At 40.2% G+C, this 24,795-nt stretch overlaps 1 protein-coding gene across 1 annotated transcript in view; it reads left to right on the forward strand.

Annotated features, from left to right (window-relative positions):
* The first annotated feature begins 3,382 nt into the window (after window positions 1–3,382).
* LOC135218739 (uncharacterized) overlaps window positions 3,383–24,795 on the forward strand; it is a 41,630-nt gene continuing 20,217 nt past the window's right edge. The window contains exons 1-2 of the mRNA XM_064255189.1: window positions 3,383–3,700; window positions 21,092–22,237. Coding sequence (XP_064111259.1) covers window positions 22,093–22,237 — 145 coding nt within the window. The 5' untranslated portion in view covers window positions 3,383–3,700; window positions 21,092–22,092. The remainder of the gene's footprint in view (window positions 3,701–21,091; window positions 22,238–24,795) is intronic.

Here is a 24,795-nt window from a genome sequence, read left to right on the forward strand (position 1 = left end):
ATGCAACATAGGTATAATTAATAGAGGGCATTTCTCAGCTAATTCCCTGAAAGCAACCGTAGCAATTAAGCCAGATTTGGGTCTACGAGTTATTCTTTCAAGAACGAAATTGAATTTTGTGGTGGACATATTCTGACAGGCCACATTACAACAGTTATAATGATAGGCTAGTCATAGGCCTATCGGATCAGATTTGATGTGTATTGGGATTTAAAATGCTTAGGAAGCCTTACCATCATCAGGATCACTCACGTGACTAGAAGCAGGATCCTCGTAAATATATATTTAAACATAGTATCTTGAGAACGAAAGGACTTCATGATTTCGTGGAAAGCGCTTATTGATTTCTAACATTACGCCACCTCTGCTAAACCAGAATACAAACCTTTCCTGTTACGTTGCAATACCTGCAGGAATTGTCTTACATTGACTCAAATTATATACCTAAGATCTTAAACTTTTTAGTTTTCTGTAAGAGAAAACTATTGACATGGCTATTTGTCCGTCCGCACTTTTTCTGATCGTACCTCTGGAGCCGCAACAACACGGGACACCACGGCCGGCTGAAAGTTTCATGGGCCACGGTTCGTGCAGCATTATACTGAGACCAGTAAAAGAAAGATCTATTTTCGGTGGCACTGATTATACGCTATACCGAATACTACATAGCGCCGGCCGAAGTTTAGCGCCGATGTTCAGCGAATAACTTATTTTTTCTTTTGTAAGAAACAGACTAATGCTACTGCAAGTGTAATTACAATAATCGTCAGGGTCTACAGATCCTAATGAGAAAGATTGCAAATTGCAATCCAGATATGGAAGGCTGTTGATTCTTAAATCATCTTACCACTGACATCTTAGAGTCTCTGGGGATGATACGGTAAGTATACTGCTCACTGATTTTTGTGTCCATTTAGTATGCTATCCAGTTTTCCTAGTCTCGATGTTCCATATATGCAACCTTTGATGTAAATACGTCAATGTATGAGGGTGTGTCTCCTCCTTAAGATCACAGACACTTGGTATTCCTAGACGGTCACCATCCACGTGTTGACCATACTAAGTGTTGCTTAATTCCACCTCTTGGATAAGCACCAACGAAACAGATATTCTGAGTAGATGGCGATAATATAGAATAATATAGGACCCAATAACTTTAGCAGGATGTTTGGCTAAATGATTCCCCTGAACTGACAAAGTTCACAGAATGTAGGGTTTGCGTGGAAACTGGCCATTTCGTTGGCCAGAGTGGAACAATAATGGGCAGCACTATGGCTTTTTTTTCTTTTCTTACTGAATGAGAACCTCATATAGAAGCTGTTTTGAATTATGGTTATTCTTATTTTTGTGTTGAAGTATAACAATGTCATTATTATTCTCATTACTACTATTATAATGGCCATAATGATGATGATTATCATTATCGCCTGATTCATTATAATTGTAGTGATTATCAGGACTCCAGCCATCCAGTCGCGTCTATTATTATTGTTGTCACTGAACAAAACCGGTTAGAAACTTTTAAGAAAATGGAATCACTATTCAAAAGTATGATAAAACTGGCATTTTCTGTCGCATGTACTGCAACAAAAGCTTTATTGATTGATGTAGCAGCTCGAACACATCAATTTTTAAGTGGACAATGATGCAATTTTCTGGATCTAGTGTTAGAGTAGTTTACCCCTCGACTGAATATGATTTTACTTTCATTTCAACGGAATGTGAGCCTTAAGGAAAACAAAAGTAACTTTTCAACTGAAAGGGCAGTTTTCATTTGAAGTTATTATCAACTGAAAAGGCCACTATCAGTAAAGAAGGCCATCACTATCTCCACTATAAAAAAAAAAAAAAAATCACCGAAGAAGGTACTACTACTTAGCCAAAAGCCAACAGTGTCAACAGATAATGTCACCATTAGTCAAGCCTAACATTAGCAACAGAGAGTGTTAGTATCACTCAAGCACAGAATTCACTGTACTATCCGTCAAGCAGACTATACTGACAATAGCCGACCACTTGCCAATCAACCATTCCACTTATTTGAGAGATATCCACTTTTGTTCGAACGCCGCGCTGTCATTAAAAAAAAAAAGAGAGAAAAGTTTCAATCAATCTAGCTCAAAACTATGAGTAGAGTACATCGAACCTTTCACAGAGAACATTTAACCACCGACCCATCGCACTCTTTAATTATCTACCTATATGGAATTATACTATCAGTGAAACATTATCAAAGGAGAAAATTGCTATCATTGAAACGCACCTCTATGACTAGGGGACATCACCATTAGTGAGGCACACCCATTTCGACCGAGGACTTACTATAATATCAATGATGAACGGTGCTGTAATTAAAGCATCACTGCCCTCAAGTGATAATATCACACTGTTAATCTACCACATCACCATCAATATGGGACGAAGAGAAAATCGGTGTCAATCATGTACTAACTATCATTAAAGAACGTGACTACCTATCAAATACTTAACTATCACAGTCTTAATTATCGACAGAAACTATCACAAGCATTCGAAACAGCAAGTGTCACTATCAATCGAAACATCACTACAAACTGAATGGGTCACCATTAATCACACATTTCTCACTTTCTCCTTAACGTTTCCTTCTTTTCAAGTTAAATGACATTGCACTTCTAATTCCGGCTGGAGTAGCCTTCTCCATTCGTTAACGTTCTTTTGTCACGCTGTGTCACATCGTATAACAAAATCCTCCTAAATTGCTGTCGCTCTTGTCATGAGCAATTATGACTTGAACATTAGGAAGGAGTAAGGAATTTCGTGCGTGTTGCTTAATATGCGTTTCTTTGTTCATATATTTCTGCGTAGCCTTCCTTAGTCCCATATAAGAATTTGGCCTCGATTGCCTTCTTTCTTAATTTTCAGCAAAATACATGCAAGTTCAGACAAGATAAAACTGAAGACTACTGCAGCAGCCTGGTCCAAGCCAGTGGACATCCGTAATAATTACCGCCTATTACTAATGTTTTTGTCTACGTATGTTTATGCCTTTGTTTGTGTTAATGATATTTGCTGTCTTTGGTTTGTGTTTTTACGCCCATTCCCAGAGGGCCGCGGTAGTTCAATTCTCGAAAGAAAAGTTTTGTTACCTTTACGTTCATTGTAAGAGGTATAATACTGTATAGAGATCGTTACGTTCTTGGGCAGTGCCGTAGACGTACCCAAGGTCCATATATACGTACATCAGCCTCAGACTTACTACCATAACCGTAGTCCCTCTCGGTGACATAACATCCTACCAGGGGAAGAGCCTTGCTTTCTAAGTTGGACATGTGTATTTGCCTCAACTCCCTCGCAGGCTCGCAGTGCTGGCCCCGCGCGGCTGACTTGGAGTTGGCAACTTGGCGACGGCATTAGTGTCACGCGTGTCTTCAACGGAAAGGGGTCGTCACGCTCTGGCCGTCCAGAGCAAACCGGACACAACACATGTGTTTAGTGTAATGAATTTTGTTAAGCTGGTGTTCTACTTATTAAATTTGTTTCGATTCTAATTGTTTATGTCAAATGATTGTTTCGCAATACGTTAAGTTTTGGAGGAAAGTACACGAACTAACATGTTAATTTGCTAGTATACTTTAGTTTTCCAATTTTAGAAAACGTTCTGAAGTGGAAGAAACAGACGGAATTTTCTCGTGATACTTCGAGTTACTGCATGAGACTGGTAAGATTCAAATCGATTTCCTTCATAGTTTTATAGCAAATCTTTTTGTTTTGAACACTGTTTTTATTTAATGTGTATAGCTTTTTCTTTTAACCGAGAGTTTTCAAACGCAGAATTTGCTCAGCCAGAGGTAAAATAATCTGGAAAACTGACCAAAGCTGAAAAATAGGGCGAGCAACAGAAAACGGACATTGCACCGATCAATCTGAAAATTTCGTCTGCACGAGGAGTAATAGGCTACCAGATGGAATATATATATATATATATATATATATATATATATATATATATATATATATATATATATATGTGTGTGTGTGTGTGTGTGTGTGTGTGTGTGTTTGTGTGTACAGAATTGTTTTGTGCATTAATTGCATTAATATAAATACTAACAGGACATCACTTAAACTGGACGAAGCTGATTTCTGAAGGGGGCCATTTGGGCGGGGGTTAGCTTGAACAGATTCGTGTTTCCGGAGAGATTACGTAAGGCACTAGGCAAATACAAGGACAAAGATTTGCGCAAGGCAACAAAGGGGTGGGGGGGGGGGGGATGTTGGGCGGTTAGTAGTATTGGATGCATAGATTACAAAAACAATTTAGAACAATTGTTAAATGATGTAAACATATGCGAGGCATGCAATGAACGCCGGACATAAGGGAGGTACAGTGGAATTTTAATGAAAAAAAAAAAAAAACTAGATACTAAACGTTAACAAACATCCAGGGCAAAATGAAAAGAATTAGAACATAGAGTACAGAGTTTGTAACTTTTCTTGAATGAATATGCCATCTAGTGTCAATGAGGTTCAGTCATTGATTAATATGTATATGATATATATATATATATATATATATATATATATATATATATATTATATATACTGCTTAAAGGCCGATATTTAAAAGGCGTTGCTAAAATAATGCAAAAATAATGAAATGTCTTTAGCATAAAAGCGAAATCGTCTGCTGAAAGCAATCCCTAAGACGTTTTATGCCCCAGATCGTGAATGCAAGCTCCTGTTTAAACGATTTCAGAAAAGTATGTTCAGTTTTCTTGAACTGTTAACATACCAGTTCCATGGCATTTCATATATCACAAATGATCTGGAAAGTTGACGCCTTTCCCCCAATATGAAGCGAATTACTAAAGCTTTAGTTAAAACCGATTACTACCCCGCCCCTCTGGTTCGGTATTTTTATGCAGTATGGGGGCCGTGTTTAGTACCAGCCCTATGGGGATGAATGTAAAAATATAAACAAAAAGACATTAAATATCATCAATATAAACGGAAGACTTAAATATGAATGAAAACATGAAGAATGGGCGGTAATATCCCGGTCGGCGACTAGAGAAACGAGGCCCCGGTAGTGGTCTTCAGTGTTACCAAGCTTGATGAACTCACCGAGTCGCTAGTTTCCATTGACAGATCCTATGTATATCAACTGGTCTTGCAATACTTCAGTTAAACTGAACCCAATGAAATTGAAGGATTTACTTTTATTTTCGCTGAAGCGTGTCATCAGTTATGATATTGTAAAAGGCGATCTTTGGAAGGATCGTCTTTCGGATACAATTATGCTTGCTGAGCCATTTCTTGAATATCTAACTTCCCGCCGTAAGGACCACAATTATCCTTGAGATCTTCGCTGGCTGGGATCGAGAAGATTTAGATAGACTTTTCGTACTGCAGCTCAAGCATATGTCTGTGATATTTTCCCTTAATTTTGGTACATTGAATTGAATGTAATTGAATCCTTTATTCCAGTTATAAGCCATATACATTAGATAAATACATGTACATACATATATTTACAAAAGAAACTTTACAGAGTATATTGCATAAATATTCATACCTGTAAAAAGTACAATTTCACATTGATTAAAACTATTTTTTAAAATCTTAGTAAATTACAAAATATAAAATCATAAAATGAATATCTAATTATTTACTTTTATGACTCACTAAAAAATAAGATTAATAAATTTTTAAAAAATGTTGTTGACCCTCTAAAAAATACAATTATAAACTGCTTTAAGAAGACGAATATATGTCTTATTCAGTCGAAGGAATAAACTAGCTGTATTCTTCATTAAAAGTTCTTGAAATGTAGGAATACCCAATTTAGCAAATTGTTCAGAAATACCACAAAACCTGTCAGTATTCATAAAACGTCTCAGTGAATCATTGCAACAGACACGAAGTTTGTTCAGGGTATCCCTTCCACTTTCCAGCGCGAGTGGAATACCATACAGCGAGGTGCAGATTGATTTGAACAGGTAAACTTTAACATTATTGTTGCACATATAAAAACTCCGGAGCAACAGATTGCCTCTCATACACTGACCGCGCTATAATTAAGGTCACAGTTGATATGCATACCCAGGTATTTGAAAGACTGGACGACTTCCAACTTCTTATCCACGATCAACTCCGGATCTCTATTGCTAATGAATCTTTTCACTTCAACTGTCCCTACTTCGGTCTTTTCAGCGTTCACCATAAGGCAGTGTTCTTCAAAATACAGCGTACACGAGTCGATTTGTTTTCGAAGGGCTTTTACAGAAGTAGCATCAAGTCATCAGCATATAAAATGTGATTAATTCTGTTCTCACCTATGGTACATCCTCCCTCGTTTTTCAAATGCATTCTGCTTCAATCACCCATATAGACTGCAAATAATAAAGCAGACAGAAAACGCTGCCTTGCCTAATGCCACATTTTGTTTGAAATGGCGAAGAAAGGAGTTTCCCCAGGTTACTCTTCTAAACCTCTGGGTTGCATACCAGTTTTTCAGTATCTCTATTATATAAAGCGGTACTTTTCTCTGCCTTAAAATAGCAAACATCTTGTTATGGCAAACACTGTCGAATTCTTTTGAGAGATCCATGGAACGATGAAAAACAGGGGTGTTGTTAGAACGATACAACTTCACAGTTTGTTTTAATAAGAACAAAGCCATATCTGTGCTATGAGAGGTTTTTATAAGCAAATTGGTTATTCGTTGTTTCATAATATTTCTGACATCTCTGTAAACTTATACATTCAAATAGTTTTGATATAATGGATACTAATGGTCAGTTGGCTCAGTGAAATTACCGTTAAACGATGGATAAAAGCATCAAATTTGGCATGTGACTTCCTTGAGGACTATCAAATATTTTTAGAGTAGGAGCCCTCCAGAATTTTTGAGGAGAAAGACAAAAGAGATAAAATTTCAAGATGGCCGATATTTATTAAAAAAAAAAAACACTTTTCAGGTCATATGGGTAATACAATGACAATATCTTTTACTAAATTTGTAGCTTGGCTCACTAGAACCTTAATTTGGATATCACAATAGGAGCAATGTATATATTTTGCACAATATAAAGAGTCTGACCTGCGAGGTGGGGGAAAGGGGGTGCTACCCCTCCCTTTCCCAATTTTCTTTTACTCTCTGCAAACTTGAATATAGTATTAACCTCCTAATCAAACGAACTGAACCAAATTAAACAAATTTTGCTTAAACATAACTATACATACCAGACAAAAGGTTGGAAGGCATCAGTAGAATAGTGGAGAACATTTGCACTTACAAAGAGGGGATCAAACTAGGTTCACTTTGCTACATTTGGAGCTGAAGCAGTATATTTTGCAAGAGCACTTAAACAGCTCTCTACATGCCTTGGAAATCTGGAATTGTCGTCCAAACTGCGGCGAGGGAACTGATAGCTGATCTTAAGAGCTGCTGGTCCAGATTCCTGTCTGGCAAACTGCTTGTCGGACATGCTGCAGAAGTGCATCTTTGGTCGGTGGCAATTTTTCCATAGTGCAGTTCTTGTGGCAGAAAAGTTCCTTTCTTGCCTCATTGACTGAGGTCAAATGGCTAGTTTTATCAGAGGACAAAAATCAGTCTCTCCAGCTTAAATGGTCATCATCGAGAGTCAGGATTTGAAAGGGATTATGGGCAAGATACACAAATGTATTTGTGACTTCTTCGTATGCCTTCTAAATTTGCTAAACAGACTTCTTGCCCTTTCCACTTAAGGCAGAGGTTGTGTCGCAACCTGAAAATGTGTGGAAAACGGGTAATGCTCGTGATTGTGGGATTCAAAGGCTTGTGCAGATGATATTGATGTGGTAAAAGCAGTAGTTCTTGTCCATTCCGAAAGCAACCCAGATGTCAGCAAATGGTTGCACAGTAATCAGATCGTTGAATTTACCGACAAGAATGACTACTACATCTGTGTCAACAGTGCGTACATGGATTGTCTTTGTTCCTTGTTGAAGAGCATGTAGCACATGAACCACAACTCTAGTGTCTGCCTCCTCATGATTGTAGTTTTGCATGGAGATGCTAGAACCAACAGTCACCATATTCTACACTGACATGATATATACAGTTTTAGTTGGTTGTCTATTGAAATCTTCAACCTTGGAAGTCAAAAAGGCAAACAGCTTCTCCTTGTTAAATGAGTCCTTTAGGAAATTCATCCACTTGTGTAGCAATTCGGTCTCACCTGACACCTGTCTGCGCACAGCTTTGCCTCTCTTTTCCCTGGTTGACTCCTTCAAATTGTCTGGAATGTATGTGTCCCAAACAACATCCAACCTCATTGCCTCTTGGAGCTGTTTTTCTATGTGAGGCATGAATACCATGTCTGCATACTCATGGGAGGTACCCACACCAGAAACAGGAAGGCAGTGTACAATGACTGACAGCACCCTTGAGGATTTTACAATCATAAGTTGAGGGTGGTTCTGATTGGCCAGGCTGCTCAAGACATTTTAGCAGGTCAGACTATGTGTTGGTCAAGTGAAATTTGCCGAAATCTGAAAGGGAAGGATGGAAGGACTGTACTTCATGCGCAAAGAACTCAGCCAAATCACTATCTCTGTTCTGTATAAATATATACAGTTGGCTAAAGAGTGCCACATTGTTCTGAAGCACGTTGATCTTCTTCTCTTGCTGTGATGTCACCCTGCGCTTAGGTTGCAGTGATCACCCTGTGCATAGGTTGCCTGAATAGTGCCAGGGAATTTCACTTGATTAGGTCATGAATAGAGTGGCTACGTGCATCAAGTACATTCTTGACAAATTCCTTGTAATGATGCTCTGTCCGAGGTCTGACATCATTCTCAGAGACTTCCTCCATATTTCAGATACTTAAATGTTGATCCTGATAATCAAAATTAGGTTCATGTTTTCAGTTGCATAACAATAAATTAATAGTCAATAAATTCAAAACACTTTTCAACCTCTTTCACAATGCTCATGCTCCCTCAGGTAGATGAATATAGTTTCGTTTTATTATGAATATCAAAAATAGTGAAATTCATCATTTATACCATAAAGATAAAAAAAATTGAAGGGGGCTCCAACTCTTATATCAATTATTAGTGCATGAGGGATCATCTCTCCAAATTTGGTACTTTTATCTGCCCTGTAACGGTAATCTCAAAATCTGACATTAAGCAACCTGACTATAAAGCTATTGGTCTAAAACTGACAGACTTTTCTACTGGTCTTTCATTAGAGAGCATATTTTTTATGTTAGTCAAAATTTCTGGCATGTAACTGTGAGTGGGTAAAAGAGCATATAAAAAAAGAGAGGGTAGGATGAACATATTTTAAATGTTCTCCAGTTACGCTGTCCAACTCCGGGACGCTAGTTAATAACAGCCTGTGCAGTCTCTCATGTCACTTACAGAAACTCTTGGAATTTCGGTGATATTAAGTGGTCTATGGTCATCCATAGGAGGGTGACCTTCCCCTGACACCATTTTCGTGTAATGTTCACCCCAACACTCAGCTATTTCCTTTCCCCCGACAAGCCGTTCATTTGAACAGGCAGTTTCAACACCTTTTCTCCTACTTTATAACCGTTCACCATGGCTGTTTCCTCTCCATGTGTTCGGCCATCTTATTTCTTAATATCACGTCCTTCATTCACTTTACTACTTTTAAGGTATCCTTAAAGTCTTTCTTTGATGCGATCATTAGCTCATATGAAACACCACCTTTAGGGCACCTTAAATTGCATAAAAACAACTATTTTCTCTTGATGTTTTATAAATATCTCAGGGGGCTCTAGACCTCTAAGTCCTTTGTATTCCTCCCCTGGACCAGGTCTTGGAGGGTTCGACTGTTGTCTGTGGGCAGCTGCGGCTCTGTTTGGGTGGCTCAGGAAACTCGGGAGATGCTCCGTTTTGCGGGGGCACCCTGGGACATCTACTGGGTTCCTCTTCGGTGTCATCCTCGTTCAGCAGAAAAACGGGCTTCAGCCTATCGACAGATACCCAATCATTGCATTTGTGTATGAGGATGAGGTATTTCTTTTCCGTGCAGCAGAGGACGCAGTAGGAGCCTCAGTAGGATCTCGCCAGCGTTGGGCAGTGGGCGTTGTTCTGAATGAAGATGTGCTTACAGGATGATAAGGTTTTGGGCTGGAAATGGCTCTTCCTGTCAGAGAAAGTCTTGAGGCAGTGGGTGAATTTCCTGGCTGTTTCCCGAAACCTCGTGATTGGGATGTCTACATTGTCAACGTTTGTTGGGAAGAATTTGTCTAGTACCGCCAGTGTTTCCCTGTAGACCTTCTCTGCCAGGGACACCTCGCTGTTGGCCTTTGGGGCGTTGCGGAGGCCAATGAGGACCCAAGGCAGCTACAACTTCCAATTCTCGCCCGTGCAGTACACCATCAAAGAGGCCTTTAGGGAGCGGTGGACTCTTTCCATTATGCCATTGGCTGTGGGGTTGTAGGCGGTGGTGCTGTGTTGCGATGTCTCCATCAGGCAGGCCAAGGCAGCCAAAAGTCTGACAGGAAGGCCGGTCCACAGTCCTTTGTGATGTCGTTTGGCACTCTGAAATGGCTGACCCAACGGGCTAGGAGGGCCTCCGCATAGGCGCTGGTGGTGGCTTCCGTCATCAGGGTTGCTTCGGGCCATCTGGTGGATCAATCAATGATCATCAGGAGGTATCTGGTGCCCTCGGATGGAGGCAGGGGCCCTATGACGTCTACGTGGATGTGGTCAAACCTCCATCTGGGTTGTGGGAAATCGCCTACGCCGGATTTGGCGTGCTGACCTACCTTGCTGGTCTGGCAAGGGACGCAGTTCCTGGCCCCATTCCTGTGAGTCCTTCTGTGATCCCGTGCCATACGAATTTGTCCATCAGGGGGCACATCGTTGTACAGCCTGGCGGGTGTTAGAGGCTGTGGATCACATTGAACATGATCTTCCTGCGGGATGCTGGGATCAACGGGGGTGTGGGGGGAGGGGGGCAGCCGGTGCTGGTGTCGCAGAGGACTATTGTGCCAGAAGGTCCGAAGGGGACATCTTCCCACTTAAGGGAGGTGAGGGCCCTGCAGTAGGACGGCACTTCTGGATCAGTGGCCTATTCCCTGAGTGATGTTCTCGTAGTCAATCCTGAGGTGGATGGTGCTAATCTCAATCCTTGATAGGGCATCAGCCACAGGATTCTTCTCACCTGGGACGTAGTGGACAGTGCAGCCAAACTCAGTGATGGCTGCAAGGTGCCGTTGTTGCCTGCCTTGGTGAAGGTGTGGAGCAAAGGCTGATGGTCCATCGTGATGGTGAAGGGGGAGCCCTCTAGGAGGTATCAGAAGTGGTACACCGCCTGGTAGATGGCCAATAACTCACGGTCAAAAGGCTGTAGTGGGTCTCGGCGGGCTTCAGCTTCCTGCTGAAGAAGGAGAGTGGTTGGGGAGACCCGTGAGTCACCTGCTCCAGGCATCCTGGTGGGCAAGGGTGGCGGCCCTGGTTAGGGACATCTTTGTCTGATGGAAGGCCTGTTACCGCACAGCTTTCCACACTAACTTCTTCGGCTTCCCCTTCAGGACCTCTGTCAAGGGGGACATGGTGCGGGTGATGTTTGGAATGAAGCGGCAGTAACAATTCACCATGCTGATGAACTCATGCAGGGCCTTGATCGTGGTTGGTGTTGGGAGCTTCTCTACGGTGCACCTTCGAGGCCATGGGGCACACGCCTGATATGTAGATCCCATGCCCAAGGAAGTCCATCTTCTCTGCACCGAAGATGCATTTATCAAAAGGGATGGCCAGCCCGTTCTCTTGGAGACGCTTCAGCACAACCTGAACATGGTGGAGGTGTTCCTCTGGGGACCTGGAAAAAATCAAGATGTCATTGACGTAGGGGAGGTCTCCTAGGATGCTATCCATTAGGCGTGAAAGGTGGCTACGGCGTTCCTCAGGCCGAAGGTGGAGTAGGAGAAAACGTAGGGGATGTCCTTGTGGTGTACAGGAACCTGAAAATAAGATTTTAAGAGGTCAATTTCTGAGAAAATCTTCGCTCCATGAATGGCCCTGATAAGGTCCTGCATGTTTGGCAGAGGGTAGTGATCGGGGGTCATTGTCAGATTCAGCTAACGGTAGTACCCGCAGGGCCTCCAGGTACCTTCCGACTTCTTTACCATGTGGAGAGGTGAGGCCCACAGGCTTGAAGCCTTCCAACAGATACCCATATGCTCCATCTCTGTGAAGGCCCTCTTGGCGTCCTGAAGGAGGAAGCCAGCGGAACTTTGCATGGAGGCCCGTGCTTTGCTGGGGTCTCGGCCACCTGACAGAGTTCTGGCTTAAATACATTAGGGAACTCCTGCGGGAGGCTGCCATATTTGTGGGGTGCATTAGAGCAAACCGTGGGTATGCCTGGACATGCGGTGAGTGGGAGGGAGTGGCATGTCCCTGTGTTGAGGAGGAGCATGTGGCCCACGTCCACCAGGAGCCTGTGTTGTGCCAGGAAATCTGCCCTGAGGGAGGGCTGACGATGAACGTTGAGACATAGTTACACCCCAGGATGGATATTTTTAGGGACTTCGTGCCATAGGAGTGGATGGGAGTCCCGTTCCTAGCTACATGGTCGTGGCATCGGGAGTGTGGCTGCAGTTATCTGATGGCAGAAACACTGACTTCATCGCCCCAGTGTCAGCTAGCATCCTGCGGCTGGAGATCATGTGGCGGAATTAGAAGCCTATGGGGTGTGGTTTCAACGCGGCCGTGTCCATGGCTGATGATGGGGTTGGCTGCCTTCCCTGATTTTTGATAGGGAATATGAGCAGGGGAATTTGCCACGCCTGGCGTACTTCCCGAACTTCCTGTGATATAAGCACCAGGTTGCGTTGTCACCTCACTGCTGCATGAGGCCCTTCCTCTGGTGTACGGTGTTCACATCCGTTGTTTCGGGATCTTCCGTCATCAGGCAGTTGGTTGATGGCGGGGCAGTGAGTTTGGCGGCCTTGGCGGCCTCAGTCAGCTTCTGGGCTTTGTCAACCAGCTCCTCCTCAGGTAAGGTGTCAGCATTGGGAATCTGCCCACGAACCTCTGAGGACAGTTGGTGGAGGAATATCTCGCACAAGAGGCTGATCTCCTTTTTTACGACTGTCTGTGCTGATCTCTGGTAGCCGAAGAAAACCCATCAACTTGTCCTAGAAATCCTTTGAGTCAGCTTTGTGCATCGGGTTGGTGACAAGGTTGAGGACACAGGTGGCTCTCACAGGAATGGGAGTGGAGTAGGTGCTGACGAGCTTCTTCTTCAGCTTGCTGAGGGCTACTGGGCTGGTCTGTGAGTTCACCCACGGGGATATGCAGTTGTAAACCCCTTGGAGAGCTGCTATGACTATGTTGGCTTTGAGCACTTCGTCCGAGAGCCCTGCGATCCTGAATTGGCCTTCTGCTCAGCAGAACCACGAGGGCGGGTCCTTTGTCAAGAAAGGCAGCAACCTGACAGCCTGGGCGGCAGCCGTGCTCGGAGGCACGGCGGAGGTCTGTGGGTCGTGGGTAGCCTCCGAGGAACTGTCTGCTTCGGCAAAGCCTGGCATTGTCACCTCACTCGTCTTAAGTCCATTAAAGGTCTCTGAAGATGAGCGACCGTAATAAGTCCTTTAATGGCTGAGCCAAAACTGCTGTGTCACCGTCCAATCCGGGAGGTCACCATTTGTGAGGTATAGACAAAGAGGCAGGTGAAGCAGTGCTAACTTTATTACAGGTGTGAAAGGTTTATAAGTAAATTATGCGGGCATGTATGTAGTACCCGACCCGCGAGAGAGAGAAAACTGGGTTGGAGCGAGCCGATTTGTGTTTTCTCATACACATACATTTATAAATAATATTGGCTGCAAACACTGAATATATGTGAATTATGCATTGGCGGAAAGACCGGAGAATGCTCCAAAGAATGGTATAAGGAACAATGCAGCTATGATGCTTATATACAATATACACAGGAAAAAGCACTGTCTTACAGTCCTGCTACATCTGCCATGCAGTAGGAACTGCATATGCTACACCACCCCATAAGCTCCCTACCAGTCTCCGACGGAATAAAATGGCTATAAACACGCTCATTTAAGAGCAAGCCTGTACCGATGAGGGGGGGGGGGGAGTCTCCAACGACCCCCTCCAATTTCTGGAAGCCCATATTTCTCTGACTATCCTATTCATTGGACTGTACTTACAAAGAAATAAATAATTATTGTTTTTTGTTAAGCCAAAGTATATAATGTAACAACAAATAAAGTAATATGCATGTTATCGTTAACATAATAAATGAATCAGTCATTAAAACTGAAGAAATATTCTTGAATTTATGCAAAATTTCAACATTATAAGTAACATTCTGTTAACCAGAGTCAGTTCTTTGAATAACATCTAATCTAATTTTTCTTCTTAATATAACTAGAATAACATTTTAAAGTATTTCATCTTGTAGTATATATATACCTATATATGCCATGACATTTATAGAAGAAAAGGTCCAGTTTTGGGAAAAACGACCCCCTGCCCATAAAGAAACTCGGGGTTTGGGCATGAAGAGACAATTCACCCTCCCTAAAATATGCATGCAATCCTTGAAATTTGATCCATTATAATAGCACGTTTTTTTAAATTTATTTTTTATTTTTGGAGTTTAAAATTTATTTGAGCGTTATTTATTGTAATACTATGTCAGTTCCCTGAGATTGCAGACTACGGTATTATATGGCTATTCTGCATCTTATTCGAGCTCGCTAAGGTTACCTAATTTCTGGTATTTTAAACGCAAAATATACAGTAATATCCATGTATTTGAACTATAAATTCCTCGTGACAACAAATAGACTACCACTAGATAATTTAGGTACTTGGAGAATTCAAGACAACTTGACGATGAATTAAGTACATACACATTCAAAATTATTATAGCGCTTCCATTGGTCTAAAAAAAATCACTTTCATAGCAGCGTCCGTCGTGGAATTGCGATGGACTTCGTTGAAGGAAGGCGAGTTTGGTCTAGTTTAGAAGTTTGGTTAACTGTTGAGTCATGGTTCTTTGTAGGTCTCTCTCTCTTCTCTCTCTCTCTCTCTCTCTCTCTCTCTCTCTCTCTCTCTCTCTCTCAGGAAGGACGTGAGTGATTGGATTTCAGTTACACGGCACTGGAGGCACTGATGATAATAGTATGTTATATACTGTTTGCATAGCCCCATGTTTGAGCTTTTACACATATGTATGTGGTTTATGTACATATACACGTGCATTTAAGTACAAACGCCTACACAGGTTCTTTTCTTATGTATGTATGCATCATTATCTGTAGCTTTATGTGTTCATAGACATGTATATACAGGTTCGTTTAAATACGTAGGTTATATACGTTCGTACATGAATACATGCCTGCGCGTATGTATGTATCCTTAAATTATTTACAAATGTGGACGCGTACAATCGTGTATATCTGAGTATTTATATGTTCAGGGTATGTGTGTAATCAGAGCTGGGCATCGCTAGGTTCCGCACCCCGCATCTCCCCAACTTTAAGAGGTGGTTGCCGCTAACGCTATTTCCGGAACTTTTTGAACTAGGAAACCGCTACCCCCATCTCCGCTACCGTTGCTTTTACTGTAAAGCGCACCTGAAAATAAATAGTCTTTTTAATGAAACAGAAATTCTAACACATTTATTGATTTAAACGCAGAATAGTGAAAAAAAACCTTTTTATTCCAATAGGGTAATACTCTAACAGAGTAAAATTACTTTGCGACGATTCAATTGCAGCCTTATAAAGTATTTTTAATCTATTAAGTATCAAATCACTGAATCAGCAGGCTGAGAATTTCATACAGCATTATACGCTGTACGGAAAACTCGATTTTTCATAATTCCTGAGCCTCAGGGATTCGTGAGATAGCACCCACCTTTTGTGATAGCGCCTTTGTAGCTGCATTGCTGATGTTGATACCCTTTAGTTAAAGGAGTGACTCCATTGACTTTGTGGGCGGCATGCTATTAAGTGGTAAGAAGTTGTCGACGATGATACACGTGAACTATATAAATTACCAGCAAAGATATGATTATACTGGTGCCTTAGGGTCTTCGATCCTGTTAGATGAGTTTGCGTCTTTTAAAAAAGTACAGGTGAACATCCTCGCGAGAACTGGTACATGTACAGTTTAAAGTAAAAGCAAATTCAGGGGGTCTTCTGATAAGCTTATGGCGGCAAGCTTTTTTTTTTTTTTTTTTATGAGTTGTAAAAAAGTACAGGACGAGTTTCTATCTTGTAGCTATGATTCAAATGCAGGCCGTGTTAATTGCACTTTAACGAACCAGATATAAGGTTACGGAATGGAATGGAATATAAAATTTAGGCAAGAGACCAAGCACTGAGGCCATGGAACTATAATATGGAATGGAGTGTGGCCATGCGCGAACTCGCCGTGCGCAGCATGCTGCCATTGCAAAGGGTGGAGAGAGCTTTGTATCACAATGCCCACCTCGCTATATTTGAGTGTAAGCTGTTAATTTTCCATGACAATATCTTGTTGTATTAAGTTAAAGTAAATTTAGGTGTACACATTATTCAATCTAGTAATTTCTGTTTACATGATAATACATTTAGAATAGACCTAAAATTATTAGTATTAATAAGACTGACATTAATAAGTGGTCTGTAAAAATAAATTTATGTCAACAAATGTGTTTATTTTTTTAATAATGACTGATATAAGTAAGCAATAACCAATAACCATAAGTCAACATAGTTACAATTCAAGTCCATTGTGTAATGGTGATAGGATTAATCCTTAGGTGACACAGACTGGATAGCAAGGTCTTAAGACCTAAGTAGTGCAGAAAATGCAAAATAGAGTATAAAGACTTTGATACATAGAAGAATATAAAATATAAGGGGTTCAACAGGCATGCACGATTATTTCTATTGTATGAGACATATATGTGCTTCATTGGGCTCATTGGAAAGTGCTTTTCAAGAGCTTTTAACTGATGATAGATTTATTAAAGTTTATATTTAAACATCTGAACAGTAGAGTAAAAAAGCGAACCGAGATAAAATACATATCTGGATATCTTTACTTAAATCACTGCTGCGCCGTATTTTCTACACGCTTAATTATATGGATTTAAAAGGGATTTTCAAGAGCTTTCCAATGAGCCTATATTTCTTAAAATCGGTGGAAAATTAAGGACGACAGAGTGAAAAAAGCGTCTGCAAGACTATGCTTTAATAGCTTAATTCAGTGCCATCTCCACCCTTTCCTATGTCGCCGCGCAATGACAATCAGCGCTAGTACATTTATCCGCGCATGTTCATTCTATGTTTATAGTTCCATGACTGGGACGTTCAAGGTCCTTCAGCGCTGAAAGGGAAATTGCAAGTAAAGAGGATTTCATGGCTCACTAAGAGGAGGAAAACTGCGCTGTTGCAATATTCAAGAATTGTTAGGAAAGGTGGAAAATAAGAGGAAGAAAGAGATTATGAACGGAGGTACAGTAAAAGTAATGAAATGTGTTGCAGCAAGGGCAGAAGGGACGTTGTAAAAAATCTTTAGTAATGCCTATAGTGCACTGCGTGAGATGCACTGATATCACTACTTCCCTACGGAGGACATAAGTTCGTGAAATAAAAAAGAACTAAAGAATATAGACTCAAAAACGTATAAACACTTTGGCGACGAAAGAATTAACGACAAAGTCAGAATCTGGTTTACCGCGTTTTTTAAGAAAAAGTTTTTATTTTCAGTAATAAACATATTTTCTTAAAAAGACACATTTCACCAACATGAGTCAAAGACCATATCAATAATGATTGCAACTATCATACCGGATGCAATTGGCTGTAATTTTTTACTGTGTAATGATTCTCGCTTTTTGGTACCGTGGCTGAATCTCAGCTGTAGTCTCGGGTGATTCTGGACATATTCATCAAGAATCTAGAAGTGTATAACAAGATTCCAAGAATATTAAGACAAGGCAATACATTTAACCGCATTCTGTCAAGATGTATGGTTTATATCGTAAGTAATTTTTTCTTATTTTGATAATTTCATTTGCATTCTAATTTCATAGGTCTAGTTACGCTTAAGCTATAAAGCGAAGTAACATCATCTGTGCCAGTATATACGCCTATCTGATGCCAAGTAATAGTAATAACAGTAATATTAACGACTGAATCCCACTTCCTTTTATTGCAATAGAATCCATGAGCAGCTAAGACGTTGATAAGAGCCCGTAATGGGAACATTAGTGGTGGTGGCAAGGGAACAGTTACTCGATATGGTAAAGAACAAGAGTCACTGATGGATACAAATATAAGTCAAAACATTCATGCAAGTGGCAGGAATGACACTAAAAAAATAAACGAAGAATTCCTGCAACATGATTCAGGTTATGCAGTATGCTTATGCTTTTGACTTGAAACAAACACGGAGGACCAGACTGCCTTTGTCAACAGTCCTCTCGTAAGTTTCTATACGTTTTTGTGCGTCTGTTTTATGTGAATGTTATTTGTTTCCTTTTAATTAACCGTATGTCCGGTTGCTTTACGAGCAATTAACGTTGTCTGTATTTAATCCCTGATTCCCTTTATGTGCCGAGAGCAACCAGATTTGCCGAACAGCAGCACCAATAAGCAGTCAATGTGCCTCGCTGTCGAACGTCTCGGCTCCAAAGGTCCTTTATTCCTCAATCCGTTGGACTGTGGAACGGCCTCCAGAGGAAGTCGTGCAATCGGAACTTCAGAAGTTCAAGCGAAGTAGGGTGTTGGCCTGCCACCTCGGTGGCCACGAGTTCGATTCTCGGGCATTCCATTGAGGTGTGAGAGATGTGTATTCCTGGTGATAGAAGCTTACTCTCGACTTGGTTCGGAAGTTACGTAAAGCCGTTGGTCCCGTTGCTGAATAACCATTGGTTCCATGCAACGTAAAAACACCGTGCAAACAAACAAACATACATTACTACCCTAACACTATTCTCCTTACATTTGAATACGTTTTTATCTATTTGTTAATTTATTAATTTTCTTCTCTTTTTATAAGTGGGGTCGTTTCTTTCTGTATTTCGCTCAACCTCCTACCATATTCTTTGGAAGTTTTAATTCTGAAATAAATAAATAAATGAATGAATGATGATAATAATAATAATAATAATAATAATAATAATAATAATAATAATAATAATAATAATAATAATAATTTGTATTATTGGTAACAGATAAAGAATTGGTCCTGTCCATGTTATGAATTCTGTTAATTCTTGTCGACAAAATGCATGTTGGATAGGTTGACTTTAAGAATAACTTGGATTTCTGATCATTTTCTTTCATCCTGACCTTCATCCAATCATTTCTGTTGGTCTAACACTCCTTTATAGATATAACGTTTCCTCACAGGGGTGGCAGTGTCGTCGGTGCATCTCACGCGGGGCGTTGTAGCCTAAATTACTTAAGATCCTTTGCAGCGCCCTTTGGCCTTCTACCTACAACCCCTTTCAGTCCTTTTTCTGTACCTCCATTCACATTCTCTTTGTCAGGTGACTTTCCATCCTCTACTTGCAAATGTTTCATAGTGTAACGTTGCTAGGCTTTCTGTTACACCTTTAAAACTGTTCTACTCACAATTTCCCAGCACTTCACCTTTGGCCTAAATTTTAAATTCCATCTCCATATAACGCTGAAGAATTCTAAGCGCTGTTCGTGCAAATCTGCCAGGTATCAAATACAATTCTAACGTATTTAGAGGTTATACGATGCGCTCCGCTACGCCAGCTATTAATTAAACTAGACGTGCATCTCATTGGCCTACCTGTTCCCCTTAAGTCGATTTCGTTATAATCATCGAAGCGTTCCAAATGTTTGCGTGGAGAAAATGAACCCCAAGTAACCCGTTCCTCGGGAAAAGTACACGTATTCCCGCAAAATCTCGTGTCAGAAATTCTTTGTAGTTCCGGGTTCTTCGCTCTCCCAGTCTAAAAGTATCATGACTTTGAGTGTATCTGTGTGCGTGTGTGTGTGTGTTTCTTTTATAGTAATAATTTATTTTTTCCTTTTTCATACTGTTTCTTAGAAACATACAAGAAATGGATTTATCCCTTCAAGTCGTAATAAGAACATTTTGTTAGTTCATAGACATGCGTGGACATTCCACAAAGTTATCAGATACTGTTGAATTGCACATAAAAAATACACATAGAAATAGACTTCTTTTTTTTTATATCGAAACAGACTTTGATTGGATTGAAATACAACCGCTGTTCCCTACTAGCGTCTTTGCATTTTGCCGATTACTTCAGTGATCTTCAGACGAAAGACAATCGTAAACTACGAATGATTGCGTGATGACGTGTTCTATGCAGATCATAAACACAGGAAACCATTGTAAATATATCTCTGATCTAGAAGATTTGTTGTCAGACGCTGACAGACTCGCTAGTGAGAATAAGACCCCAGGACTTTTGGAGAGCGAGCGAGCTGTAGGAATAAACAATTACTCTTATATCAGTGAAGAATAAAGTAAAACATGGTGTTTTAGTCATTCTTAAAATAATAAAGACGAGAAAGACAGCAAGACAAATCAGGACTGATTCAAAGCTTGAATAAATGGCAAAATGAGTCTAAGGTTGAAGGCCTATTTGTGTATCATGAAGACAGTAAAGATAAGAGAGACAGAGTAACAGTACTTCACACACGAAATTATAAGTACGTCATTCAAGTGAAGAAGCTGCCCAGTAGAAAAGTAGCAAAAGTTTCTCAGTCTTCAAGTAACGTAACAAATTAAGAAGATTCGGCTTAAAAATACTTGTAGAACGGTTTTTCGAATAACTGCTATTACATACTCTACGCCTTTAGCATATATATATATATATATATATATATATATATATATATATATATATATATATATATATATGTGTGTGTGTGTGTGTGTGTGTGTGTGTGTGTGTGTGTAACGAAATATTAGTATGTGTGGGCTTGTGTGCGCTAGTCATACAAAATAGGATGTCGAAGCAGGTGACATTCATAGTAATGCAAATTAGGAGCAGAATATGTGAAATACGTTGCTCTCATAATAATTGTAACTTTTTATGAATGTAACTTTTTTCCAGGCCAACTGCGTCGAGGGTAGCAGTGAATGTGAAGGTCACCAGAATAAGTTCCTGATGAAGTTGGTAATATTTGCCCTCTCTCATAGTGTTCGGCCCTTCTCTCAGGATGTCGCTTAGGATTGCCCGGGTGTCAGTCAGACTGAGGCATATCATCAAAGTAGCAGTGTGTTATGAGCCTGGTGTTGCCTACCAGTAAAGCAGCAGTGTAGTATGAGTTAAGTGTGGCATGACAGCCAGGAAATCAGTGATGTCATGTGAGCTGACTAAGGCGGGCCAGCAAAGCAGTAGTGTCATATGAGTCAGCTGTGGCATACCAGCAAAGCAGTCAATAGTGCCATATGAGTCAGCTGAGGACTATCAGCAAAGCATTAGTGTCATATGAGTCAGCTGAGGCATGTCAACAAGCACTGGTGAAGTATGAGTAGCTGAGGACTATCAGCAAAGCAATGGTGTCATATGAGTCAGCTGAGGCATATTGGCAGAGCAGTCTTGTCATAAACCAGCTGAGGCATATTAACAAAGCAGGGTTGTCATATGAACTGGCTGAAGCATACCAGCAAAGCCGTTGTGTCGTAAGAACTGATTAAAGCGTATCAACAAAGCAGTGGTGTCGTATAAGCCAACTGAAGCATACCAACACAGCAGGAGTGTCGCATGAACTAACTGAGGCATAATAGCAAAGCATAATAAGATAAGTACTAATTGAGGCATACATGCAAAGCAAGTATTGTATGAGCCAGTGGCATACCAGCAAAACTTTAGTGTCGTAAGAGCCATCTGTGGCATTCTAGCAGAGCAGTAGTGTCGTGTAAGTCAACTGAGGCATTCTAGCAAAGCAAGAGTGACGTTTGAACCGCACCAGTAAGCAGCAGGCATATGAGCCAACTGAGACAGGCATACCAGCAAAGCAATAGTGTTGTGTGAAGCAACTGAGGCATCCCACAGAGCAGTAGTCAGTCGTATGAGCCAACTGAGGCATACCGACAAAGGAGTATCGTCATATGAGCCAACAGAGGCATACCAGCAAAGGAGTAGTGTCATATAAACCATCTGGCATACCAGCAAAGCAGCAGTGTGAGATGAGTCAATCCTACAATCCCTACATCTCAGTGGCCGTCGCCATATTCAGATGGATCAGAAGATACGGTCAGTTGTCCTATCTTCTTTCGTAAAGTTGTTTTATTTAATCATCTTTTGTGTGTTTGTGCGTGTGTGTTAGTGTAGGCTTCTGTTGGTAGTAAGTATGGTATGTGGATTTGGCTTGTTATTATTTCAGGCTTGTAACGGTGACTTCTAGGTTTAGGCCTATGGAGTCAAAAGGCAGCAATATTTGCGAAAGTTTGCATTTTCCATCCCTAAACTTCTTCATATATTATTTCCGTATCAGTCCTGTTAGTAAAAGAGTAGATAAATTAATGTCCTTTTGATTTAATAACTATCAGAAAGACAATTAACTTCAAAAGTGTATATTTAACCTAATTCATTAATATCTTCAAGTAACATGGGGAGGCATTTCATGTCATTTTCTCAAAACGATTAATAATAGGATTATATTAGCCGTCTTGATTAGCGGAGTATGTTTTTTTCGGCTGACGTCACGCACACACACAAGCTTGCATTGCCAGGCACAAATAAAAGTATAGAATATTCAGGAATATGAGATGTAGAATTTAGGAATGCGGATAATAATTCGTTAAACCTTAAACGGCAGGTGACGCGCGACAATAAGAGTCCAACAACCACTGGCAGATACGATGGTTAAGTGTTGCATGAGATGCGATTATGCAAGCGTAATAATTAAACCGTTAGTACGTGTTATTGCAACTCAAAACGATCTTGAGTTTTTCGTGAGTTTTAAAGTGCAAATGTAGACATTTTATAAGTGAGGTTAATAGCTCATCGTGGGCGGGACTGGCTAAACTATGAAATACGTCTAGAATTCAATGAAGGTCATGGCGAGGTTATTCAGTAAATGAAGGAACGAATGATGTTAGATTGCCAGTCCTATTCATACAACCCGTGATGAGCCTGCAGCACTATGTTTCCTAACTTCCGTTCCTCCATCAAAAGAAAAAAGAAAGAAAGAAAAAAAAGTACTGGAAGCTAACACAATAGTTTATGCAAATGAAGTGGGTCATTTTATACAAATGGGAGAATTGAAATTAGTTATATGTGCGGGCGCTTGTGTTTGTTCTATAGTAGTGCATTACATTTAAAGATTGTGGTAATTACTATGTGAAAAGCAACCAGTAGATTCTCTCTCTCTCTCTCCAGGCCTTTACCCAGAGTTTTTTTTTATTGGGGGGGTGGGTCGTTTTTCCCAACACTGAACTTTTTCTGATATAAATGTCATGGCATATATACAAGATGTAATACTTGAAAAGTTATTTTAGTTGTATTAAGAAGAAAAATTGCGTATGCGGTCTATGCCCTTCTACCCGATTAGATGTTATTCAGAGAACTGACGTTGGTTAACAGAATTTTACTTAAAATCATTTACAAATATGGTGGCCTATATCATATTCCTATCATCACTCCTCTATTTCTTACTACTAAAGAATGATGTTAATGTCTTATAATAAAATCGTAGAGCTTGGCCCCCAAAAAACAAAAGATTGTTTTTTTTTTTTTTTTACTTTGTAAGTACAGTTCAATGAAAAGGATAGTCACAAAAAATAAAATATGAACTGCTCTCTCTCTCTCTCTCTCTCTCTCTCTCTCTCTCTCTCTCTCTCTCTCTCTCTCTCTCTCTCTCTATATATAATATATATATATATATATATATATATATATATATATATATACATATATACATTTATTTGTATGTGCGTGTGTGTGTGTGTGTAGATGTGCAAATATATGATAAGCAAAATACTTATCACAAACAACTATGATATGAACAATCATCTCATTGATAATGGGCACTGATCCGCTACTGGTACCGTATATGAGTACTGCACATAATGGGTATATACCTGGAGTTGCGATATCTATACCAGTACTACGTAGTTCGGTGGTCTTCCACCAGGGCGGCGCTACAAAACCTTGCGGCCATTTTCAAAGGTCTGCTAACCAACAAATTGAACAGGGATTTGCGCGATTGTGATTTTTTGTTATTGCTAATGTTTAAGGAGTAAGTGTTTAGCAAATGTTTAGGGTTTAGTGAGTAAGTGTTTATTGAATGTTCATGAGTTTATGTCTTGTTTAGGGTTCAATGAATGTTTACTGAATGTTCAGTGTTTTATGAATGCTATTGAATCTTTATTATGCAAGTATTCAGTGAATATTTAGTTATTTTTTAGGGTTTTATTGAGTGTTTTGTGAATATTTAGTGTGTAAGTAATCAATGAATGTTTAGTGAGTGTTTAGTGAATGTCTTGTGAATGTCAATGTTCAGTGAATGTTAGTGTTAAACAAATGTTTAGTGCATAAGCATTCAGTGAATGTTTAATGGTGTAAGTGTTTAGTGAGTGCTTAGGGTTTAGTGAAGGTTTAGTGCATGTTAATGTTTAGTGAGTGTTTAGGGTTTAGTGAAGGTTTAGTGCATGTTAGTGTTTAGTGAATGAATGTTTAGTGTGTAAGTATGTTTAGTAAGTGTTTAGAGTTTAGTGAAAATGTGTTGTGAATGTTAATGTTTAACGAATGTTTAGTGGAGAAACATTCAGTGAGCGTTTAGAGTTCAGTCAATATTTGTGTTTAGTGAA

The sequence above is a fragment of the Macrobrachium nipponense genome, chromosome 1 (assembly GCF_015104395.2).
Source record: "Macrobrachium nipponense isolate FS-2020 chromosome 1, ASM1510439v2, whole genome shotgun sequence".
Classification (NCBI taxonomy): domain Eukaryota; kingdom Metazoa; phylum Arthropoda; class Malacostraca; order Decapoda; family Palaemonidae; genus Macrobrachium; species Macrobrachium nipponense.